The sequence below is a fragment of the Amblyomma americanum genome, chromosome 2 (assembly GCF_052857255.1).
Source record: "Amblyomma americanum isolate KBUSLIRL-KWMA chromosome 2, ASM5285725v1, whole genome shotgun sequence".
NCBI classification, from domain to species: Eukaryota; Metazoa; Arthropoda; class Arachnida; order Ixodida; family Ixodidae; genus Amblyomma; species Amblyomma americanum.
Genome location: NC_135498.1, coordinates 206,463,240 through 206,489,258, shown reverse-complemented (window position 1 = coordinate 206,489,258; position 26,019 = coordinate 206,463,240). Strand labels below are relative to the sequence as shown.

At 45.5% G+C, this 26,019-nt stretch overlaps 1 protein-coding gene across 1 annotated transcript in view; it reads left to right on the top strand.

Moving 5' to 3' along the window:
* LOC144122115 (monocarboxylate transporter 12-like) overlaps nt 1-26,019 on the top strand; it is a 97,408-nt gene that overhangs the window by 48,407 nt on the left and 22,982 nt on the right. Inside the window, exons 4-5 of the mRNA XM_077655639.1 lie at nt 6,436-6,785; nt 7,418-7,659. Of these exons, the coding sequence (XP_077511765.1) occupies nt 6,436-6,785; nt 7,418-7,659 (592 nt within the window). The remainder of the gene's footprint in view (nt 1-6,435; nt 6,786-7,417; nt 7,660-26,019) is intronic.

The following is a 26,019-nucleotide window of genomic DNA, read 5'->3' as shown; positions in this document are numbered from 1 at the left end:
ACATTAATAAAGAAGAGCTTTGCTAACAAATGACTTATTTTTCGCTTCAGGGATACTATCTATAGGCATTATCACATCACATGCGCACAATAAGGCGGCGCCAGCCGCAAAACTTGCTATTTCCATGGCTTACACATTTATGTACTTTCACTGTTTGGATAAGCGAGTTACAGGTAATGAGTAATCAGGAATGATTCTGATATGAATGAATAAAATCATCCAGCAACAGCAACCAGTAAATCAGGGAAGGACGAAAGCCATTCAGCTTTTTTTTTTCGCACTTCTGCAGAAAGTCGCGCTCGGCTGAGTACTATCCCGAGTAAGAAAGATTAGCACTAGTGACCTACCACAGGAGCAGCAGATAGCAACGCGCCGCGCTGCATTTTCAAACACGCGGATAACAAAAGTACTATGTGTGTTCGCAGAGCACGGCGCCCGGCCATCCACACGATGCGATTTCCGCCGGTCCGGTGACGTCACTGTGCTAATCTTTTTTACTCGCGGCTATACAATAAGGTCTAAATATCGCTGATGCACTGGGTTAACCTTTTTGTGCATTTGGAAGACCTCATTGAATTGTGTTGAGAATAACGGTCAGTCATCGTAAAGTTTACATTTTTATGAACAAACAACTTATTCTCGAAACCGGAAAGAAGTTTAATGAAAGTGGTTATGCTATGCGTGAGGGCTCACTGCAAACGCAACTGAACGGCGAAAAACTTTTGGAATTTGCTATACTTAAAAAAACTGCCTACTGATGCAGTATTCATTATAAAGTTACGACTATCATTACGACATTGACGAACTATCAGATGTCTCAAGAAAACTAAGACGCAGAAGCAATATATGAGCTACCAAAAACCAACCCAGTCAATCGCCTGACGCTACCATTTCAAGCTCGCCGCTCCGTTTGTCATTCACTAATATACGTAGGCTTCTTTGTAAACACACGTAACTCTTCTCATATCTTGATAGCTGTAACTGTGATGTACTACCTTTAACAGAATCCTAACATTGTCCTAACATCATTGGCGAGGAAGTTCTGCCTGATAGCAATGGATTTCAAATTTACCTGAAGACAGAATAAGCAAAACGGGTGGTGCAGTATGATTGCTGTTGAAAATAACATTTCGTCTTTTCTCATTGATATTCCATGCGAACTGTAAATCATATGGGGCACAGTAAGATCCCGCTTAGGTAACGCTGTTTCATCATCTGCTACAGGCTCCCAGACATTCCGTCCACGTTTGTCATGAATGTACACGGCAATATAACGGCTATTCGAACAAGATTTCCTCAATCTGACATTTGCTTGGTCCAACTTATCATTTCATTCCTCTGCCTCCAGCGAGTTGATGCTGCTGGCACTTGGCTTTTCTCTTGTCGAACTTGGCAACAACCTCAGACGCGATGCTAATATTTTAGACCTCATTCAACATGTGCTCCGTGGAGAGTCAGCGGTAAATCTGATAACGACGGGTTAAGCGGTCACGTGCTTCTTAAGTGGTCTATTAACGCCCCTGCTTATTCACGCCGCGCCCAACCAAAATATGTACTGAGTAATAGAAGGCTGAATTTAGCGCTATTAATCGTGGTCTCTAGCACTCCAATGAATTTGTTTTGTTCGCGATTTTTCATCTCGGTCTGTTAACAAAACTCGACGTTGTCACGAGAAGAACAACGGAACTTGTACGCAGTCACGATACTCGAATAACCATGCGGGTCAACACATCGATAACAATTCACTACGAACATCAAGAAAGCAAAGAAAAAAACGTCTTTTGAGAGCCGCTAAGAGATAGCGCACAGTTTTGACATGCTGAACACAAACTTATGGAAATATGAAACTGCTAAGCGACACTTCCTTTCCTCATCAAAAAAAAAAACCCGCAAAATTTCGCAGTAGAATTTCCCCGTCACGCACGTCGGACAATATTTCATAGCTAAACTATCATAGCTTAGTTTAGACTATCTCCTGAATCCGGAAGTTTACATCGTTTCAAACCAGTTCCAAGTAATCAATAGCATTTCATCACCATTTAGTGACGTCGCACCTGGGGTTCTTCATGGAAGCGTTCAGTAATCTTTAATATTTTCAGTTTACTATACGACCTGGAGTCTCACATCAGATCCGCAGTGCGACTGTTCATCGATGACTTTCCCGTTGTGCTGCTAGCGGTGCGAGCAGGGCACTTTATTTTTCCTTTCTATAAGCCCTTTCTAACTTATGTTCATCGAGGATTGCATAATTTAAAATCTGCTCAACCATTGACGATGCCATTTTTGTGCTAGGCCTTGAATGCGTAATTCAGTTGTGCACATCATTGCAAATAACTCCTAGTACTGATAAAAGTAAAATCATGAGAGTTAGCATGCAGCGTCCAATTTTTTTGCTGAATTATTCGTTTAACAGCATAACGCTGACCCGCCACCTCTTTCTAATATTTATGCCTTCGTATCACTTTATAACTTAGTTGAGAAAAACGCATTCAAAACGTGAGTGCCGAAGCGTAGTGCACGTTTGGCTACCTGATGCGAAATCTTCATTGCGCACCTATTTATACCCGCAAGCTCGCAAATTTAACTTCTGTCTATCCTCAGCCGGAATATGCTTCTGCTATCTACTCATCACATTCATGTTATCTCATCAAATTCCAGGAAGAAATTGAGAAGCGTGAAGACGTTTTATTTCTCACGACTACAACCGTTATTCGAGCGTAACGAACATCAAGTTGCCTTTATCGCTAACAATTTTAGAGACACGTAAGGATATCGCACTTGTTTGCTTACAACAGACGCTAATATGAAGTCGTAACGTGTCAACACTGCCACTTACATACCCACTGCACACTTCACGTCGACTACATCGTAATCCAAGCTTTCAACGTCTGTTCGGCTAGACACTGGCGTTTTACTGTTCTGCTTTGCCACTTGCTGTTAAGTGTTATAGCATTCCGGAATGCATTGAAAAATGATCTTGAAAAATTTTTCGACAACTTTCGTTGCACCTATCTAAATCGCACACCTAACTCGAACTGGAATTTGTACAAAGACACCCTACTACATTTGGAAAGTAAGCACGTTCCAACACTACTTATTAAATCAGATACCAAGAATCAATGGTTTAACAAACGCCTCAAGTCTCTCCTTGGCAAAAAGAAGCGCCTGTATCGAACAGCAAAACTTCAAAATAGTCACTTAGCATGGGAAAAATATCGCTTGTGCGCCAAACAGTATACCACAGAACTGACAAGTGCTAAAGATAAGTTTTACTCTCAAGATTTACTATCAATCCTTCACTCTAACCCCAACAAATTCTGGCGCATGCTATCTAATAAACCACAAGATCGCCATGTACAACTCCTAGATGCTGATGGAGAACCAATCAAAAGCGATGACTGTGCGACCGCGCTCAACAATTACTTTACGTCAGTTTTTTCCGCTGCTAACGTTACTGCTAATGAACACATTCCAGAAATCTCCCTCTCAGAAATGCCTAAAATCGAAATTAACCCTGATGGTGTATCACAGCCTATTGCCTAACTGAAAATATCTACATCTGCCGGCTGCGATCAAATTAACAGTAAGCTACCAAAAAATACCATTTCATTGTCTAGCCAGGCACTGCATCTAATTTTTACGCAATCCTTAGATACCGGGGTTGTCCCTGACGATTGGAAAAAAGCTCAAATTACACCCATATTTAAAGCGGATGACCGCACGTGCCCTAACAACTATCGTCCCATTTCCCTCACTAGTATACCGTCTAAACTACTTGAGCACATTATTTTTTCCAATCTTATGACCCACCTAGAATCAATGAACTTTTTGTATCCGAATCAACGCGGCTTCCGGAAGCAGCTGTCATGTGAGACCCAGCTCGCCGAATTCACCCACGACATTCTACAATACTTAGATAACCTTGTCCAGATCGACGCTATCTTTCTCGACTTTTCAAAAGCATTTGATCGTGTTTCCCATAATCTTCTTCTTTTTAAGTTGTCATCGCTCGGCATTCCACAAACTTTGCTCTCCTGGCTAGAGCAGTTCCTTAAAGGACGTAAGCAGTTCACCTGTGTTAATAACTGTCGCTCAGCTTTTTCCGACGTAACATCCGGCGTACCTCAAGGTGCAGGCATATCACCTCTTTTATTCCTCATCTACATCAATGACCTACCGATCAACATAAAATCAACGCTACGTTTATTCGCAGATGACTGCGTAATTTACAGCCCCATCCACGGCGCTAGCGCCATTGCCGCTCTTCAACAGGATCTAACCACTATCTCAGCGTGGTGTGACAAATGGCACATGCCTCTTAATCTAAATAAATGCCAATCCATATCATTCTCTCGCAAAAACACAGTTATTGATAGCACTTACAACATAAAATCGGTCGCCGTCACGAGAACATCATCTTATAAATACCTAGGAGTACACATCACATCATCGCTGTCATGGACAACACACATTCAGACCATCTGTTCCAAAGCATCACGCACACTTGGTTTTCTCCGGCGCAATCTAAAATCTGCATCACCTGAGGTAAAAAAGTTGGCATACATAACATTCGTACGTCCTAAATTGGAGTACGCGTCATCTGTCTGGCATCCATCACAATCGTATCTCATCTCAGACCTTGAAGCCATTCAAAATCGCGCCGCCCGTTTTATTACATCGCAGTACTCAAGAAATACCAGCGTAACATTACTAAAACGATCCCTCGGCCTTCAAACACTAGCAACTCGCCGTGTTATTTCCCGTCTATGCCTCTTTCACTCTTTCTTTTATCGCTCACCAAGACATTTGTTGCTGCAGCCACCCCCACGTACGTCATCCCGCCTAAACCACAGTAACCCAATCGCACGCATTAAAACCCGCACCTCCGCAATGAGCAGTTCATTTTTTCCCGACGCCATAGTGCTCTGGAATGGCCTTCCCGACAACGTAATAACATGCTCCGATCGCCGCCTTTTCCGCGAGAAACTGGCTAATCACTTCTCATAAACGTATTCATACTGCGACACCGAAGTGCCAACTGTTCCTTTTTTTGTATGTTTATTTCTTGCTTTTAGTTTGTATATTATTGTACACTTTTTTGGTACCCCGTGTATTTGTCCCCCTTTCTTTCTTTTGTGTTCTATGCTACTACCCTCCAACCTGTATGTACGCCCCCCCCCCCCCTTATGTAATGCCTTCGGGCCTTTAAGGGACAAATAAATGAAATGAAATTGCTACCATACATGACCCACTAATATTCAAAAACGAATTGACCACTTTTATGCAGTCATGCTATAGTACGTATAATGCGTTCACGATGTGCACGAACAGTCGGCGCAGTGCCCTTAACTATTGCTTACTGTTTCTTCGTGTATCAATATGTACCGTTTTTCTTTCATGTTTTAAAAATTGCTTCTAAAGTGTATAATATTGTTCACTATTGCACTCTTCCTGAAATTTGTACCATCTTTTGTCTTCAATTTATAGTAACCCTTCCAATCACACGATGTTGCCTGTGTGAAACCGGTGAGGTGCTGCAAACATATTCGTCACCGTTTTCACCGCAAACGTACTCTACAGTTCAAGATGGCTGTGGTCGTCAATTATGTTGTGAGCTGAACACTTGTTGATAGTCCGTGCATGACTCGCGGATACTTTCCATGATAGGCCTCCTAATGTAGAGCATAAAAAATTTAATCACAACTGTATTTTAGGGTATATGCTGATGTGCTCAAGAATTTTATTTGCACTGTCAGCGTTGCTTAGCAAGGAGGAGAAACGTACTAGGAAATAAATGCACCACACTGTCGCAAACATCGCTCGTATCATACATGGGCTTGCTGTAGATTTGCGTCCTAAAGACGAGACGTTTTTCTACGTGCTCATGTAATCACACAGCCTCAACCACAGCGAGTCGACCTCCATGCTCAGATCAGAAATCGCATTCGCGTTTTGGTATTTATACCTTACAAAGGTTTTGATGCCTAAAGACGTGGTCAGAGATATCTGCACTGATATTTTTGCTCTTCTCTAGTAAAGTTTACTTGCAGTTCTACTGTTTGTTGCCCCCTTTTATGGGAAGTTCTGAAGTGCGATTCTGAACACAAACGTTTTAATCCTGGAGTTTAACTGGAAACTTCTGCAAGATCAGAAATATGAACATTCCGCTGAAGTAGAACTTTAGACTGGTTGGTGGGCCAGCTTGTAGGCTACCAACAGGGAAAAATAGAGGAGAGACAGTGAAGGCTTCCTTTTTCTCCTTTTTTGGCTTTGTAATAATCATTGTTTCGAGGTTTTACATAATTCGGTAAATGCTTCTTCTTCTTCAGAGCATGCGCTACATGAGGCAAGAGCGCATCGTGATTTGCTCTAGATTTGGAGCCCCTCTTTAGGCTCGTTTTACGGTTTTCTTTTCTCCGTCTGTCCAATCCTCAGCAATCGGGAGCGGCTTGGTGTTCGTGGTGATTCCGACGGTGATCAACGAGCACTTTGTCCGCTACAGGGGTCTGGCCATGGGGATCAACTTTGCCGGCTCCACCATGGCCACGTTCGTCTTTCCCAAGATGCTCGAGGTGCTCACGGACACGTACGGATTCCGGGCGGCAATGCTCATGTTCGGGGCCGTCAGCCTCAACTCTGTCGCCTTCAGCCTGTTCTTGAGGCAGCCGGCCTGGCTCAAAAGGCACCTGGCCGCCGAGGCCAAGGCGTCGGAGGCGGCTGCCCAGATTGCATCTGACGGGTCCGCCGTGCGCAGGGCCTCCTTCAGCAATGGCGACCCGTGCGTAGTAAAAGCAACTCATTTCTCTTTCATGATATGCGTCATAACGGGACAGCCTATGAGCGCGATTGTGCCTTCGAAGCATAGTTACTCTGCATTGAGAAGGCGAATTTTCAGTGTCTTTTTGGTGGGCATGAAAATGCAACTTTCCAGAGCAATTTCAAAGCAGTTGTACTGCGTCACATTTTTTTTTCAGACCTCAACCACGCCTTTTAGTAAACGACGAAGCGAATAGTTACAGAGTAAAAGAGAAAGTTCATGACCGTGATGAGTTGAGGATTACTTTCGCCCACCATGTGTTGCGTACTGCCTTACTCTTTCGGTTGCACATAGGTGCATGTTTTCTGTACGGTAAAAAATTTGTCTGCTGCTTAGAAAGTCGCATTGACGAAACAACGTAAAAGGTAAGATGATGTAGACACAACAAATCGAAACTCATAATTCTTACTGTTACAAATGTTACACAAACGAGAACCTATACAAACTTTGTTGCAGCAAACTTTATTTATTCTGAGCTTTTTAATCGCACAAAGCTCAAAATTCTCATTCGGAAAAGAAATCGTCTCTCATATCAGTAGCAGACAAACTGCCCATACGTGCACTTACGCGAGCATCCTTCGTCGCAGGCATGCCGGGAAGGGGCGAAAGACATCGACGCCTGGCTCCTTGCGGCACGCGCTCACAGTGTTCTCGTGCCCCATGTTTTACGTGGTCGCCTACTCGTACATCGCCTTTATATTCGCTTGCGAGTGCTACATCTCGCTTCTGGTTGACTTCGCCGCGGAAAAGGGCATCAGCTTCTCGCGGGCGATCACCATGCTCTCCTTGAGCTCCGTGGCAGACCTGGTGGGCAGGCTGACGCTTCCCCTGGCCGCCGACAGGTCAGTATGTCGTGTCGATGTTCGGGCTATGGCGCATGTGATAAAGACACTCTAATGACTACTGTGATGGGTCAAGTTGTCGACTCAGTGAATGCTTTTCTGAACGGTAGCAATATATTTCATGCAATTTCCGTGTGCATGTAAAAGAAGTTACTCCAATGGAAATCTGAGCATTGCAATGGCAAACTTCATATATTAGCAATATTGCGATGACGTTGCGGCTGTGCATTTGTATTGCGTTGTGGTTGTGCAAGCAAAAGAATTTATTCACAATACGGTTTTTAAGGCAATGAACTTCTAATGAGCGACTTTTCCAGGTCACATTCAAAGCTGCTTGCCACTCTCAAAGCAATAGCTTTGTAGCAGCAAAATCTTCATTTCTCATTCCCCCGTCTTTCAGTTACAAACGAGGCTGAGCTCTTCAAGTGCTTAACTGGCTACAGACAACTGCAGTGACGATGTGGAGAGGCGTAATCGCACTTCAGTAGTAATGCGGACAGACAGGCATGGTAGTACGTGGGCACTTGGGCTTTGTCGCGCTCAGCGTTGCGAGGAGGTTGATGTCATCAGCAGCCGGAAAGCGTGCAATAGTCTCACAGAGAAACAGGTTTATCCAGGTACGCAGAATGTGTTCTCACTGGGTATTACATCTGTCAGATGCACACATGCGATCCCACGCATGCGCACAGTTTACCGGACACATACATGCCCAGTAAACGGTAATAAACGCGATGCGAGAACACGTTAGCCCGGCTTTCGCAAATGCTCTGATTAGAAAGCAGGACCAGGGATGCCTTTGCAGAGGGGGCTGCCAGGGGCATGTTCCCGGTTCTAAGGGCGTTGGCTTTCGCGTAATATCGCGCCACGCTCATTGGCCAGGATGGAGTGTCGTCATGCAGGATGTCACTACAATCTTCCTTGGCAAATCGCTACGATTAGTTGTCGCAGCCACTTCAAGCGCACTCTAAAAGTGAAGGAAATTAATATTTCATTGTACAGTACGATCCAAGAAATGTAGATGAATATTACATTACGCCTTCTGAACCGACCACTGAGTATTTTCTTGCTCTGCTTTTAGAAAACCGATTGCGCGTGCGGACAGACGCATCTGTACATACCACGCAGAATGCTTTGAGAAATCGTGGCTTCTGCTTACTTCGCTGTGCAGTTTGCTTGGTGGCGGCGTTTAGCACCTTAGGACGAGGTAACAGTGAGACGTCCTGCGCTCCTATCCTCGAACTCTAGTTTTCGAGTCACATGTAAAATTGGAACCCTTAAAATATTTCTATCTTTTTGTAGCTGGTCCTCGAGACCTTTGCAAACCATATCATCGCGTCTTCCTGTATTTATCGCGACCTACTGTATTTAACAATTGCTTGTGATTTATGAACGCTAGTGCACAATTTACACGCCGTAACTTTTTTTCTTAGCCCTGCTAACGGATGAAAAGTTTAGGTGTCGGCGTGCTTTCATTCTAGCCCACAGTCACGATTGATTTAAGCTGGAAGCTGTCCTTAAGTAAAGTGCATGTTGGCCATTACTTAAGCAAGAAAATGTGCATGCTGTAAGAAAGAGTTATAAATACTGAGTCATTTTATAATTATGGATATTTTTGTTTTCAGAATCTGCGACAGATGCCTGTCTGCTGTTTGTGCATGTTAATAGGGCAGCAAAAAAGATGTTATATACCGTAGCAGTCAAAAGCTCTGACCACCCTCTCAATTCCGAAACGTGCCCCACTGCATGCGGCAGTGGTGCACGATTAAATAATAAGCTTTGCTAGTCTTAGAGTCCAAATAATATTAAATAATTAAAGCCTGTGAACTTAAATGTCAGACAAACCTTCAAAATTCTGAAATGGTATTCTAATTCGAAAACTGTGAAAGCACCAAACCTAAAAATTAGGCCTTAGATTAATGACCGCAATGGCTTTTCCACGTTGGTCTATTGAGATAGGGCTTCGCTGCGCGTGATATTGTAATAGTGAACTAGAATTATCTAGTACAATGTAATATTATCAACCAACTCACGGTAACATCTTTTGCATTATACACTACGCAAACTGTGACTATTTTTTGCACTGAAATTTAAGGCGATGTCATTTTACCAATCCTTACCGCGAGAAAGCTTACTGAACCAGCTTTTATTTTCAATATCTTGGACCCCGATGCCCATTAAGGAAGCTAAATATTTGCCTCGCCTTCAATTTTGGCATCTTCAAAGTAAAACCCCTAAATTTGTGTCCCGAAACGAAAAAAAAATGTTGTATGATTAAGTTTTGTGACCTCACCGCTCCTGAAATCAGTGTTATCAGTTACATATTGTCCGTCTTACTGTACACTGCACAAACACAATATGCGCTGGAGTATCTCACGCTCATTAAAATAAAAATCTTAGTAAAATGTAAAAAATAACCATGCGATACAATACTTGTGCAGAACAAAGACACCCAGCCACTCAATATCTAACACAAGTTAATGTCCGTAATAAAAAAACTCCCCACAACTAATATAAAACTAACAAAAATACAAAAGAAAAACGCACCTGAACTTCTTTAATTAAAACTGTTCTGTGCCAGCTGCGGCCGCCCTATCTCCGCAGACTCACCAGCAGCGGTGCCGACTGTTCCTGGCGTTCGTCTAAGCCAGACCTTCATCGTTCATATGTTACAAGTTTTGTCCCTTAACACGTTTTGGCGGGCTAGTTGGTTAAGCATCTTGCTGCAAGCCAGCTGCAGTTGATCACCAGCAGACAACGCCTCTGCGCCGTTCATCGCCGCGTCACCGCTACATCACTTGCAAGAGCCCTGTCTTTTCCGCAATCCAGCTACAGTTGATCACCAGCAGACAACGCCTCTGCGCCCTTCATCGCCGCGTCACCGCTACATCACCGCTACGTCACCTCAAGACGACTACAAAAGGCATGCACATCGACAGCATTTTCCTCACACACTAAGTAGCAGTGGTGCCGAGTGTCCCTGGCGTTCGTCTAAGCCAGACCTTCATCGTTCATATGTTACAAGTTTGGTCCCTTTACTTGCACGAGCCCTGTCTTTTCCGCAAGCCAGCTGCAGTTGATCACCAGCAGACAACGCCTCTGCGCCGTTCATCGCCGCGTCACCGCTACATCACCGCTACGTCACCTCAAAATGACTACAAAAGGCATGCACATGGACAGCATTTTTCTCACACACTAAGTAGCAGTGGTGCCGAATGTTCCTGGCGTTCGTCTAAGCCAGGCCTTCATCGTTCATATGTTACAAGTTTCTTCCCGTCGCTTGCACGTGCCCTCTCTTTTCCGCAAGCCAGCTGCAGTTCACCACCAGCAGACAACGCCTATGCGCCGTTCATCGCCGCGTCACCGCTACATCACCGCTACGCAACCTCAAGACGACTACAAAAGGCATGCACACCGACAGCATTTTCCTCACACACTAAGTAGCAGCGGTGCCGAATGTTTCTGGCGTTCTTCTAAGCCAGACCTTCACCGTTCATATGTTACAAGTTTCGTCCCGTCACTTCCACGTGCCCTGTCTTTTCCGAAAGCCAGCTGCAGTTGACCCCCAGCAGACACCACCTCTGCGCCGTTCATCGCCGCGTCACCGCTACATCACCGCTACGTCACCTCAAGACGACTACAAAAGGCGCACACAACGAAAGCAGTTTCCACACACGTTCAGTAGCAGCGGTGCCGAATGTTCCTGGCGTTCGTCTAAGCCAGACCTTCATCGTTCTTATGTTACAGGTTTCATACCGTCACTTGCACATGCCCTGTCTTTTTCCCAAGCCATCTGCAGTTGACCACCAGCAGACAACGCCTCTGCGCCGTTCATCGCCGCGTCACCGCTACATCACCGCTACGTCACCTCAAGACAGCTACAAAATGCATGCACATCGACAGCATTTTCCTCACACACTAAGCAGCAGCGTTGCCAAATTTTCCTGGCGTTCGTCTAAGCCAGACCTTCATATTTCTTATGTTACAAGTTTCGTTCCGTCACTTGCACGGGCCCGTCTTTTCCGCAAGCCAGCTGCAGTTGACCACCAGCAGACAACGCCTCTGCGCCGTTCATCTTCAGGTCACCGCTACATCACCGCTACGTCACCTCAAGACGACTACAAAAGGCATGCACATCGACAGCATTTTCCTCACACACTAAGTAGCATCGGCGCCGAATGTTCCTGGCGTTCGTCTAAGCCAGACCTTCATCGTTCATATGTTTAGAAGTTTCGTCCCGTCACTTGCACGTGCCCTGTCTTCTGAAAGCCAGCTGCAGTTGACCACCAGCAGACAACGCTTCTGCGCCGTTCATCACCACTACGTCACTTCAAGACGACTACAAAAGGCATGCACATCAACAGCATTTTCCTCACACACTAAGCAGCAGTGTTGCCAAATGTTCCTGGCGTTCGTCTAAGCCAGACCTCCATCGTTCATTTGTTACAAGTTTCGTCCCGTCGCTTGCACGTGCCGTGTCTTTTCCGCAAGCCAGCTGCAGTTGACCACCAGCAGACAACGCCTCTGCGCCGTTCATCGTCGCCTCACCGCTACATCAACGCTACGTTACCTCAAGATGACTACAAAAGGCATGCACATCGACGGCATTTTCCTCACACACTAAACAGCGGCGGTACCGAATGTTCCCGGTGTTCGTCTAAGCCAGACCTTCATCGTTCATATGTTACAAGCTTCGTCCCTTCACTTGCACGAGCCCTGTCTTTTCCGCAATCCAGCTACAGTTGATCACCAGCAGACAACGCCTCTGCGCCCTTCATCGCCGCGTCACCGCTACATCACCGCTACGTCACCTCAAGACGACTACAAAAGGCATGCACATCGACAGCATTTTCCTCACACACTAAGTAGCAGTGGTGCCGAATTTTCCTGGCGTTCGTCTAAGCCAGACCTTCATCGTTCATATGCTACAAGTTTCGTCCCTTCACTTGCACGAGCCGTGTCTGTTCCGCAAGCCAGCTGCAGTTGACCACCAGCAGACAACGCCTCTGCGCCGTTCATCGTCGCCTCACCGCTACATCAACGCTACGTTACCTCAAGACGACTACAAAAGGCATGCACATCGACAGCATTTTCCTCACACACTAAGTAGCAGTGGTGCCGAATTTTCCTGGCGTTCGTCTAAGCCAGACCTTCATCGTTCATATGTTACAAGTTTCGTCCCTTCACTTGCACGAGCCCTGTCTTTTCCGCAATCCAGCTGGAGTTGACCACCAGCAGACAACGCCTCTGCGCCGTTCATCGTCGCCTCACCGCTACATCAACGCTACGTTACCTCAAGATGACTACAAAAGGCATGCACATCGACGGCATTTTCCTTACACACTAACTAGCAGCGGTGCCGAAATTTCCTGGCGTTCGTCTAAGCCAGACCTTCATATTTCTTATGTTACAAGTTTCGTCACGTCACTTGCACGTCCCCTGTCTTTTCCGCAAGCCAGCTGCAGTTGATCACCAGCAGACAACGCCTGTGCGCCGTTCATCGCCGCGTCACCGCTACATCACCGCTACGTCACCTCAAGATGACTACAAAAGGCATGCGCATGGACAGCATTTTGCTCACACACTAAGTGGCAGTGGTGCCGAATGTTCCTGGCGTTAGTCTAAGCCAGGCATTCATCGTTCATATGTTACAAGTTTCGTCCCGTCACTTGCACGTGCCCTGTGTTTTCTGCAAGCCAGCTGCAGTTTACCACCAGCAGACAACGCCTCTGCGCCGTTCATCGCCCTGTCACCGCTACATCACCGCTACGTCACCTCAAGATGACTACAAAAGGCATGCACATGGACAGCATTTTCCTCGCACACTAAGCTGCAGCGGTGCCGAATGTTCCTGGCGTTCGTCTAAGCCAGATCTTCATCGTGCATATGTTACAAGTTTCTTCCCGTCACTTGCACGTGCCCCGTCTTTTTCCGCAAGCCAGCTGGAGTTGGCCACCAGCAGAAAACGCCCCTGCGCCGTTCATCGCCGAGTCACCGCTACATCACCGCTACGTCACCTCAAGACGACTACAAAAGGCGCGCACAACGAAAGCAGTTTCCACACACGCTCAGCAGGAGCGGTGTCGAATGTTCCTTGCGTTCGTCTAAGCCAGACCTTCATCGTTCATATGTTACAAGTTCATATGTTATCGGTCATATGTTATCGTTCATATGCACGTGCCCTGTCTTTTCCGCAAGCCAGCTGCAGTTGACCACCGGCAGACATCGCCTCTGCGGCGTTCATCGCCGCGTCACCGCTACATCACCGCTACGTCACCTCAAGATGACTACAAAAGGCATGCACATCGACAGCATTTTCCACACACGTTCAGTAGCAGCGGTGCCGAATGTTCCTGGCGTTCGTCTAAGCCAAACCTTCATCGTTTTTATGTTACAAGTTTCGTCCCGTCACTTGCACGTGCCCTGTCTTTTCCGCAAGCGACCTGCAGTTGACCACAAGCAGACAACGCCTCTGCGCCGTTCATCGCCGCGTCACCGCAATATCACCGCTACGTCACCTAAAGACGACTACAAAAGGCGCGCACAACGAAAGCAGTTTCCGCACACGCTCAGCAGGAGCGGTGCCGAATGTTCCTGGCGTTCGTCTAAGCCAGACCTTCATCTTTCGTATTTATTTTATTTTTATTTAAAACATACTGCAGTCATTGAAGACCAAGCAGGAAGGGCAATACAGGTCACAAAAAATGCGATTCAGCGCCACCATTGGGAAGGAATCACAAAATATAAAACGAACAGAATGCAGTGCAAACACGTGATATAAAGTAGAAAAGGGGAAAATGAATCTGAAAAAAATCAGCACAGGGTTTTTCGTACACTTGCTTCAAAAACTGTTACATTATCAGTGGAAAAAACATCTCTTGGAAGAGCATTCCGCTGAGTGACAGTGCATGGAAAAAAAGAATTTTTAAATCTGTTAGTACGTGCAAAGATTGGTTCCAGGTTGTGACGGTGGGAGTGCCGAGTTTGACGACTCACACGTGGATGAATGAACAATTGTGGATTGATGCCAAGTTGGTGATTGTTGAGCAGATACAGAAACTGCAGCCTGGAAATCATTCGTCGGCTTTCTAACGTCAAAATGTTGTTAGCACTCATCAGAGACGATGGTGAATCTAATCGGCCATATGAATTGAATATGAAACGGACGGCTTTTCTCGGTACCATTTCTAGTTTGGTTACGTTTTGCTTCAAGTAAGGGTCCCATACTACACAAGCATACTCCAGCTGAGGTCTGATTAGGGTATTGAATGCAAGCAGCTTAACATGGGAAGGGGCTGATCTTAATTTAAAATGAAGAAAACCTAGTTTCTTAAAGGCTGATGCACAGGTTTTATTAATGTGGCTCGTCCAATTCAAGTGATTAGTTATCGTCACACATAGGTATTTATACTCGTCGACCTGAACTATTGGATATTCGTTGATTTTGTACAAAAACTGAAACGGGGTTTTCTTGTTAGTTACTTGAAGAAGGACGGATTTTTCTCGGTTTAATTCCATAGACTAAAGGCTACACCACTGGTGTACAGCATTAAGGTTATTGTTCAAAGCAATTTGGTCATCGGTACAACGAATAGTTTTCAACAGAACGCAGTCATCTGCAAATAGCCTGATACTAACAGATGCGATGTCAACTGAGGCAACGATGTCATAATATATATTAAGAATAAAACAGGGCCAAGGACACTACCCTGAGGGACCCCAGAGCCAACCGGTAAAATTTCAGAGGAGCAGCCATTGACGTGGACAAACTGTTTTCGGTTACTGAAGTAGGCTTGAATCCATTTCACTATCGGTAGAGGAAGACCAATGTTCTGAAGTTTTAGGATTAGTTTGCTATGTGAGACACGATCAAACGCTTTGCTGAAGTCTAGGAATATCATATCTATTTGCTCGGCCTTATTAAGAGAGGATGCCACTTCGTGAATGGTAGTTACCAGTTGAGTAACAGTTGAAAGACCTTTCCGAAATCCATGCTGAAAACACGACAAAATATTGTGTTTTTCGAGAAATGCAATTATGAAGTTAGACACGATATGTTCCATGAGTTTACATATGCTGGAGGTTAATGAAATTAGACGATAGTTTTCTACATCAAGACGGTCACCTTTTTTGAAAACCGGAATCACTCGAGCCATTCGCCAATCGTCAGGAAGAACATTGTTTCGAAATGATAACTGGAACAGATGAGTAAGAATATGGGCCCGGGGTTCCGCATAGCGACGTAGGAATACGTTAGGTACATTATCAGTGCCGACAGAGGTCTTCACTTTAAGGTTGAGGAGCATATTAAAAATACCTTCGTACGTAATGAAATCGGGTGATAGATCCGGGAGCGAATAATCAAACTGGACGTCATCGTGTGCCGTGGTGAAAACAGAGTGAAAGTACTGATTAAAGCAGTTGGAAATAACGGACGGGTCATGTGAAATGCAATTATTAACAGATAATTGACTCAGCTCTTTTTTAGTTTCGCTCAGGTACCGCCAGAACTTCTCAGGTCTATCCTTTAAAAACCTCTGGAGTGAGTGAGTGAAGTATTTTGCTTTTGCTTCGGATAAGTGAGAGGCTAGCGCAGTTTTAAGGGATTGATGGGTGCTATTGAAAGGACCGCTACGTTTAGCACGTTTTAGCTTGCGATGGATATGAATAATTTCTCGTGCCATCCATGGGTTCTTTTTGTTAGTTTGTACACGTCTGTTTGGTACATGAGTTTCGAGGCAAAACTGTACAGTTTCCATGAAAGACTTCCATAATGATTTCACATCACCACATAGATTATCAGAAAAATGCCACAGGGTGTCCAAAATGGCTTGGTCATTGGCTCGTGAAAAGTTTTTGACAGTACGAACAGGTTGTTGCTCATGGCCTTGTCGATTTGCTATTCTAAAGGACAAGTTTACGACATGATGATCAGAAATGCCAGCGTCTACCGATACCGTATAGTCAGACACATTCCTGTTGACAAAGATTAAATCAAGAGTAGAACGGGCATTTCCAATTTCCCGAGTGTAATCAGTTACAGTTTGCACAAGATCGCACGCGAGCATAATATCAGTCAGAGGGTTTTCAATAACATCAAAAACAGATTTTGGGTGACTCCAATTGATTTCAGGAAGATTAAAATCACCAGAAAGAATGAGGTGGTCTTTTTTAAGCAGGCATAAGTGATCGTAAAGCCTAAACAAATAATCAGTAGAGCACGACGGTGCTCTGTAAACAGCACACACTGTGAATTAATGGCCCCAACAATTTACTTGGATAATTAGGCTTTCATGATCTGGGATTTGATTAAGGACTATGCCGTTTAGGGTTTTTTTTAATACCACTGCTACGCCACCGCCCCGTGAGGGTCGGTCGCGACGAAATATTTGGTGGGAGCTGGGTATCAGGACGGAATCACTTACAGCATCATGCAACCAAGTCTCAGTGATGACTGTTATGTGAGGGTCATGCACTAAAAGAAGGTACTCAAGCTTATCTGTCTTATTGAGGAGACTCTGGGTATTCACATTTAACACTTCAGTTTTTGAGTATTTTCGCCTGCTTTCTGTCCGTCATTCGTGGAATTTGCTGCTGAAGGAATCGAGCGCTCATTTCTTGTTTCATTTCGCGATGGAAGAGCCACACGCTCATTTCGTCCGTCATCCCAGACATACAACACGCCGTCAACTTTCAGCTTATCGTGAGCAAGGCTCACGCGTTTCTTGGCATCACGTTCTATCTTTGAACTTCCCACAACAGTTTACGTTTGCGCAGCGTGCATTTGCTATAGTCATTTTGGACATAAGTATTCGACCCCTTGAGTTTTTTAGAATTTTGTAACACAGCCTGCTTTTCCGTGAGGTCTGGAAGATACGCGATCACGGGTCTTCGGTTCCCTTGTCATCCAAGACGATGTATGCGTGCAACAGATTTGCATTTTATACCAAGTTTTGTTTCAAAGAACCCAATTATAACTGCATTTCTTAAAGTGTCTTCGTTTTCATCAGAATGCTCATCAATACCATAGACAATAACGTTTGAGCGTCGGCTACGATCTTCGAGATCAACCAGTTTGTTCTTCTGCCATGCCATCATTTTTTTTTCCGATTCATTTTCCCCTTTTCTACTTTATATCACGTGTTTGCACTGCACCCTGTTCGTTTTATATTTTGTGATTGCTTCCCAATCGTGGCGCTGAATTGCATTTTTGTGACCTGTATTGCCCTTCCTGCTTGGTCTTCAATGACTGCAGTATGTTTTAAATAAAAATTAAAATAAATATGAAAGATGAAGGTCTGGCTTAGACGAACGCAAGGAACATTCGGCACCGCTCCTGCTGAGCGTATGTGGAAACTGCTTTCGTCGTGCGCGCCTTTTGTAGTCGTCTTTAGGTGACGTAGCGGTGATATTGCGGTGACGCGGCGATGAACGGCGCAGAGGCGTTGTCTTCTTGTGGTCAACTGCAGCTGGCTTCCGGAAAAGACAGGGCACGTGCAAGTGACGGGACGAAACTTGTAACATAAGAACGATGAAGGTTTGGCTTAGACGAACGCCAGGAACATTCGGCACCACTGCTACTTAGTGTGTGAGGAAAATGCTGTCGATGTGCATGCCTTTTGTAGTCATCTTGAGGTGACGTAGCGGTGATGGAGCGGTGACGCGGCGTTACAGGTTACAGGTAGGTTCTTTTTAACTTTTATTTATCTGCTTAGTGGCTACCACTGCTGCTGAGCGATCATGTTCTTTAGAATCATGTCTGACTGCCTTATCTGCGGCAACTCGTTTACAGACGTCGAAGTACACTGATCTTATTTTCAATGCCAATTCAGTTATCATGAGGGCACCTGTTCTGGGGTAACGCTAAGTGCACACCGAAAAAAATCGGAGGCTGCCCTAAAATCTAGGAAATGTGTCAGTTGCAATACAGCCAAAACCTAAAGTGCTCAAAATACCACAACCGATGAAGACGTAGCTGAACGTAGTCTTCCGGATGGAATACCAGAGATTAACCGTAAACTTGCCATCCTGCTAGAAATGAAGTTAAGGTAGATGCACTGAAAGAAATCAAAGAAACAGTGGCAAGCGTCGAACAGTTCATGCAAGAAATGTCTTCAAAATATAATGAGGTCATCATTGAGATGAAGCAACAAAATGCAGATATTTCAGGTTTACGCAAGCGGGTGGGAAAGCTTCAAGTCAAAGTAAATGATAATGAAATTAAGGAGCTTCGGCAGTAAGTTAACGACCTTGATCAGTACGGCAGGCGGCTTAATCTAGAAGTGCATGGACTGCCCCTGCATGAAAATGAAAACCTGCTGGGATAGCTTAACCGCCTTGCATACGATCTGCAGCTTGCGCATCTCCCCGGACAAGACATTGAAGCCGTCCACCGCTTTCTGTTGAAATCACAAGCTGAAGCGACGGACGTCAAAACCGTGAATTCTAATACAGATAAGAATGTAAAGTTTCCGCCCGTCCTGGTTCGGTTAACATCCCGTAGAACAAGAGATGCATGGCTCGAGAAAAAGGCTGAACTTAAAGAATTAAGGAAAAACGTTTATCTGAATGAAAAACTTATAGTGCAGAACAAAAATCTTTTCTGGCACATGAAATCACGAGCTGATGAAAAAGGGTACCAGTTTGCGTGGCACAAGAACGGTAAATATTTGTACGCTGTGCTCCCTGCTCTCAGGTTATCTGTATTGCCACGATGGAAGACCTTAATAAAAAAGGTAAAGGCATTCAACAGCTCTTTGTCTACTCATCCGTGAAAATAGCAGCCCCGTTCCACTACGGTGAGCATTCGTTTAAATAAAGCACAGTCTTGCGTAACTACAACCAGTTTTCTTTGTTCCATTTGAATGCCCAAAGTTTAAAAAGTAAACACGAGTCCGTCTGCATTCTCCTAGATGAATTAGAGCACAAATTTGATATCTTGGCTTTTTCTGAGACATGGTTTCGGGATGATTCTGATGTGATACAATTCCCAGGATACAGGTGCGCCTCACTACCTCGGAAAACTAAAAAAGGTGGAGGTGTAGCCTTTTATGTTAAATACGACATCTCTTTTATGTCATTCGTGATTTCTCTCTTATGCATGACCACTATGAATCTCTCATGGTTGAATGTGATAGCACTGTGTTTGTAGTTATTTACAGCCCACCTACTGGAATGGTTTCTAAGTTGTTAGCGTTCATTGAACGCATGATTGATTACTGCTCACAACTTGGTAAATCCGTGATTGTCACAGGTGGTTTTAATATTAACCTGCTTTATTTCGGACCCTAGGCCAAGGCATTTTTGGATGTGTTTTTTCCTTTGGCTATAAAAATGTCATTATTGTTCCGACCAGAGTGACGAATGCATCTGAAAGCCTGCTTGATTTGTGCTACACGGCGCAAACAACTGGTCAAGGATCGGGTGCCCTGATATCTGAAGTAAGTGGTCATATGCCGATATTTGTATTCTTTATACCTGGAACAAAAAATACGCAAAGTACGCGTGATGCGCGACCCCCATACAGAGCGATAAATAAGAACACAATTGCAGATTTTTTAAGATCAGTAAGCAGAATAGAATGATCTTGCATCTACAACTTGACAGATCCTGTAAAGGCGTCCAGCGAATTTGCTGCAATAATCAAAGAGCTTTATAATTAAGCTTTTCCGTTAATAGAGACTAAACGCAATAACAAATGTAGCAAACCATGGACCGACAACGAGCTGTTGAGAAGAATATAAGAAAGAGAAAGACTGTTTGCCACTTCTCTAGAGGGAAGGCAACCGGAGCACTTAATAAAATTAAAAAAGTGAGAAACAGACTGAGCCGAGTTGTAGTTAGCATACGACAGGTATTATCAGAATAAATTCACTAATTATATTAATGACCCAAAAAAGTCTGGAAAGGATTAAATGAACTACTTCCAAAAATAAAGAAAGTTCACTTTCTGTGATAAGTGATAACGAAACAATATACACGGGAGATTCAGTCGAGAAGTTTAAACAGCATTTTCAAAAAAGCGGATCATCAAGCGCTTTGGACACTTGCAACCCTACTTATAGATCTTATATTTCAACTATTATAAGCAGCTGTTTATCTCTCGCAACTAAAAATGACGCTGAGAGAGGTAGGAAACTGCTCAAATTGAAGAACTCAGCAGCATGTGGTGTTGATGGCATTACAGGAGAGCCTATAAAAACAGTCGCGATGTACATAAGCAAACCACTGTCATATATCTGCAATCTCATATTGTCTACTGGTATTTTCCCTTATGAATTAAAAATTGCAAAGTTGAGAATATTTAAAGGGGGTGACAGAAATGACTTTAACAACTACAAACTAATTTTCATCCTGTCAATTTTTTAAAATTAGTTGAACAAGTGATTAATGAACGTATCCTGAATTTCGGCGCTGCAAACAATGTTATAACAGAATAACAATATGGGTTTTGGAAAGAATAGTGTATGGACACGGCGCTGCTAAACATTAAAGCAAAAATAGTAAGCAACTTTGAGAGTAAACTGTATACAGTAGGAATATTTCTTGACTTTAAAAAGGCGTTTTACTCCATCCAGCATGACATCTTTTTACAAAAGTTAAATGAGAGTGGAATAAGGGGAATTGGCCTTAACCTAGTTTACAATTATTTAACTAACAGACTGCAGTACCCAGAAAGACTTTGTTCGCGATCCACACAAGGAGAAATTAAATTTTGTGTACCATAAGGGTCTATTCTTGGTCCGCTTCTTTTATTTTTATACATCATTGATATCATTAATGTGCTTTTACTACAGACATAATCCTATATGCCAATTTCTCTAACGTTTTTTTTTTTCTGGTGGAAACATATGCGCTGTCCAACGAGATGCTAATATCTGGCTAATTAAAGTTTCAGTGGCTTAGAATAAACAAATTAGTATTTAACACTGAGAAAACGAAATACATTATTTTCTTTTAGCGATGTTTATTGTCTAAGGGCATAAAAACTATGAAGTCAGAGACGAGTAAGATGCTTAAATAAACGAATAAAGGTAGGCTGATTTGATGAAATCAAGAAGTGAACGATGATATGGACCCTGTATCTTGGCGATATAGCAATCCGGATTGTCCGGTGAGAGTCCCACTACCGCCAGGTGCCGAATTCTCGTCGGCTTCAGCGCCGGGCAGTCCCACAACAGGTGGTGGATATCCACCTCACAGTCTCTGTTTTTGCAGACTGGACACCAGGGGCGGGGATATAAATTTTGAAATGCAGCCACTTGCCTGCCACAGCTGGAGTTAGGGCAACCCCGACCCGTATCCTCCGAAGAGCAACCTCCTCTGCACGGGTAAGACCACGGGGGAGGGTTGCCGCACACGGAGGGATTAGAGCACGTGTGCTGCGCCGGAGGTGTTCTTTTCTTGTTAAAAGATTAAAAGGAGGGTGGTGTCAGCCAGAGTGAGGACTCGAGGCACAGACGAGGCTGGAGTAGGGTCGCAGAATCTACACGGCTTTTTGCGCTCAGGAGGTCACGCGGGACCCACTCAATACGGATTTGCTGCGGGATGCGTGCCGCTAGACGATGGATGTCTTGGCAGATTTCTGTGGTGTGACTAACCTGTCGTAGTAGGCGTGTGACGTGAACGTTGGTGGTGCGAATGACAATGCGGGCCGTAGGTAGCATGGGAATGGCGGCCACATGGCAAAGTGCCTCTGGAACCGCAAGCTTCTCCGCATAGCAGGAGGAAGGAGGTTCTGAGAGGCGAAACCTTGACGTTTTGTTCAGAGCAGGTTTGCAAGGACAGTAAACTGCCGTTGTTGTTTCGCAGGCGTGGATACTTGCGTCAACGTATATAACGATGGAGCCATGCGGCAGGTTGCCGTCTTGCTCTGTAATTCGGCCGCGAAACGACAATGCCGCGCGGGTAGATGACGGCCGACGTAGATCAGTTAGCTTGTTGTCGCTGAGCTGCACAAAATGCCAAGGAGGAAGAACTGGCGGGGGCGGCTGTAGAATAGAGTGCGATGAAGCATATGCCCTGAGTGCACACGTTGTGTGTGTAAGACGACTTAAAGCGGCGAGCATCGCGTCGTTGCTGCACCAGCTCATCTAGTGTATTCAGCTGCGCATGTTCTTGGAGCGCCACGATCGGGGTAATGCGGAGAAGGCAAGTGATGATCCTCATTGCCTCTCGATTAACAGCTTCTAGACGATCCCACTGAGTCCTCGTCAAATGCTGGAATTGGATTTGGTAAACGAGGCGCGGTTGCACAACCGCCCGCACCAACTGTGGTGCAACATGAGAGCGGGCTCCGCCTGTTTTAGGAGCAATGCGTCTAATCAGACCCAACGCCTGAATTGCTTGCTTTTAGCCCGAGAAAGCCAAGCAGTACCTGTTCCTGACTCGTGTATTGTCAAGCCCAAGATTTTTCCGGTCAAACTCTCTTGAATTGGAGCTCCTGATAGATGGAGACGAATTGGTGTTGCAGCCAGTTCACGACGCTCCCAGCGGTTGGCGATTGACACGAACGTGGTTTTGCTTACTGAAAGCTGCAGACAAATTGAAGAAGCAAAAGTCGACGTAATATCTATGGCTGATTGTAGGCCTGCTGCTTGAGTAATCAGGTCGTTGTGAGTGCTCCACACCGTTATATCATAGGCATAAAATAAGAACCTAATCTCAGAGACATCATGTAAGCGCCAAGCAAGGGGGATAAAAGCAATATTAAATAATGTTGGCGATAACACCGATCCATGGGGAACGCCGCGAAGAGGCACAAATGATCCGACGGCCTCACCACCGAGGCGTATGGCAAAGTGTCGGCTTTCAAGGAAGGATTTAACAAAATTGCGCACGCTAATGGGGAAATTCAGCATGTGAAGCGATTACAGGATGGCAGCATGGCTGATATTATCGTACGCCTTTTCAACGTCCATGGCCAGTACAGTACGGACATTGTGGCTGCGAGTTGAGGCCAGTACTCCTCAAACCAAGACAGCCAGTCCTTTTGTACCTATAGACGTACGAAAGCAAATTTGGGCGGGATGGTAGAAACCATGGTGCTCAAGCCACCACGACAGTCGTTTGGCAAGCATTTTTTCGGTAAGCTTGCATAATGTTGGCGTAAGCGATATAAGCCGGAAATTTCCGAAGCCTGTAGGCGGCTTCCCCGGCTTTGGTATGGGGATCACAATAGCCGTTTTCCAGGCTTCTGGTACGACGCCTTCTATCCATACCTTGTTAATGGTGGCAAGGAGTTGAGGCAGTACAGCGGAACCTAAGTTCTTGTAAACCTCGTACGGAATGAAGCCCGTACCGGGCGCAATCTTCCCACGAGCCTCGTCTATTACTGCAAGCAACTCGGGCATTGAAAATGGGCTTGCAATTCCCTCGGCGTCGGCTGTAGATGGGAGCTTATCGACATATGCTGGAATGGCAGCCAAGGGGGATCATGTGACCCTTGGAGGCAACACATCATACGTGGGGAAAAACTTCCGCGCTGCCTCTCCGGCGAAATCATCCGGAGCTAAGTTAGCTGCGAAGCATGCTGTGGCCACTGCGTCAGGACGACGGGAACCATGTTCCAATGCACGAAACGTTCACCACAGAGCAGAATTCGATGACTTTGTCGAGAACTGATCACACCACACATGCCACTGCCGTGGCGAGAAATCAAATTCATATCTGCGAGCATTGGCAGTAAGGTAATTCAGCCTTGCCCGTGCTTGCGCAGAAGTCAGATCTCGGGAAGCTGCCATCTCCGCTTGTCGGCGAACAGCCCACAGGTTAAGCAGACCCACATCCGGCACTGGGCGATTCACGTGCGTCCAGGTGACAGCAGTAGCCTTATTCAGCGCAGTTTGTATGCAGTCCACAAGTAGGTTAGATGATTGCAGAGCGAGATCTTCGACAGTGGTGCGAAACGTGTCCCAATTGACCACAGAACACCTACAGCGTAATCGGCGGGCCCTTGATGGATGTAGACCGATGATGATAGGATGGTGGTCACTACCCCGGCAGTCTGGCCCCAGGTGCCACGATGGTGTCCCGGGTCCTGACCACCACGTAAGGTCCGGAGCATATGTTGAACTGCGAGCATGGCGCACAGTCCGCGTGGCTGAATCTGGATGGTTGAGTAAAACAAACAGCGCATCCTCGAATGCGTCCCGCACACGCCTACCACGGGGGCTTGAAGTGGGTACCCCCAGTCCGGATGAGGGGCACTAAAGTCACCACCGACTAAAATAGGCCACCTTGGGTGCTGTTGTCGTAGAGTAAATAACCACCCCAGATTAATGCGGCAGGGAGTTCCACCGGCGGGGCTTACATAGTATGACACGACCACAACAGTTGCCTTGGGAAGCTTCACAGCCACTGTGACTACCTCTTGATATGAGGTGCACCAGTTTTCTAGAGAGAGGCGAACTTCAGGAAAACGCGCATCAACGTACACCACCGCCTTTGCCAGAGGGGCGATAGTGTGGACACGACGGTCGTTCATTGAAGGAGACATGTGTCCATTAGCGCCCGGAATGGATGTCAAGGCATTGGTCTCCGGCAGTAGCAGGGACCACACCTGAAGTTTGTGCATGCGAAGTCATGATTTGAGCTCTCCCAGCTTTGTAGAGAGGCCTCTGCAGTTCCATTGGAGCACAGCAGAACTACCTGTACTCGCCATTTTTGATTAGGCTTCCAAGCGTTGTAATACAACTGATATCAGGTTAGATAACTAGTTTACCATAAATCGGAGGAGGGATGTTGTTGAGTTATCCGGCAGTGATGCAGAAGACCTGGCTGAGTCGGTGAAAAACGCATGAGGGCTGGACGTAGTCGAAGGCGCTGCAGCATTGATTGGCGTTAAGTGGGATTCCACTGGTTGTCTACGGCAAGCAAGCAGTTCACGGCGTTGCCGTAGCTTAGAGACCTCGGCTAAAAGGCGGGCAATTTGGTCGTCAACTGCTGCCATGTCCTCACGCACAGGTTCCAGTATGCTGTGCTTTTGTGTAGCTTGAAGGCGACGTCGATCTTTGCGCACTTTATCACTGTAAGACTTTTGGGCAGGGGCTGCAGGTGGATTGGGCTCAGAAAGCTCTGGCCAGTCGTCTTCAACCCACTAAAGAGCCGCAAACCGGTTGGATGTCTGTATCGGGGCTCTGTTTTCATCAGGCGGCACTTGCTTACGGATCCCACGGAGAACCTTCTTAGCTGCTTTCTGTTTTGTGGGGCAAGTTGGTGAGCTGATCTCGTGGTCGTCAGTCTTGCAAAGTCCGCACGTGTAAGACGGTTTGCCTTGTGGCCGACCCTGATCTTGCGTTGCAAAAGGGCATGATCGGCGCATGTGGCCAGGTCTGAAACAGCTGTAGCAATAGACAGCACTCG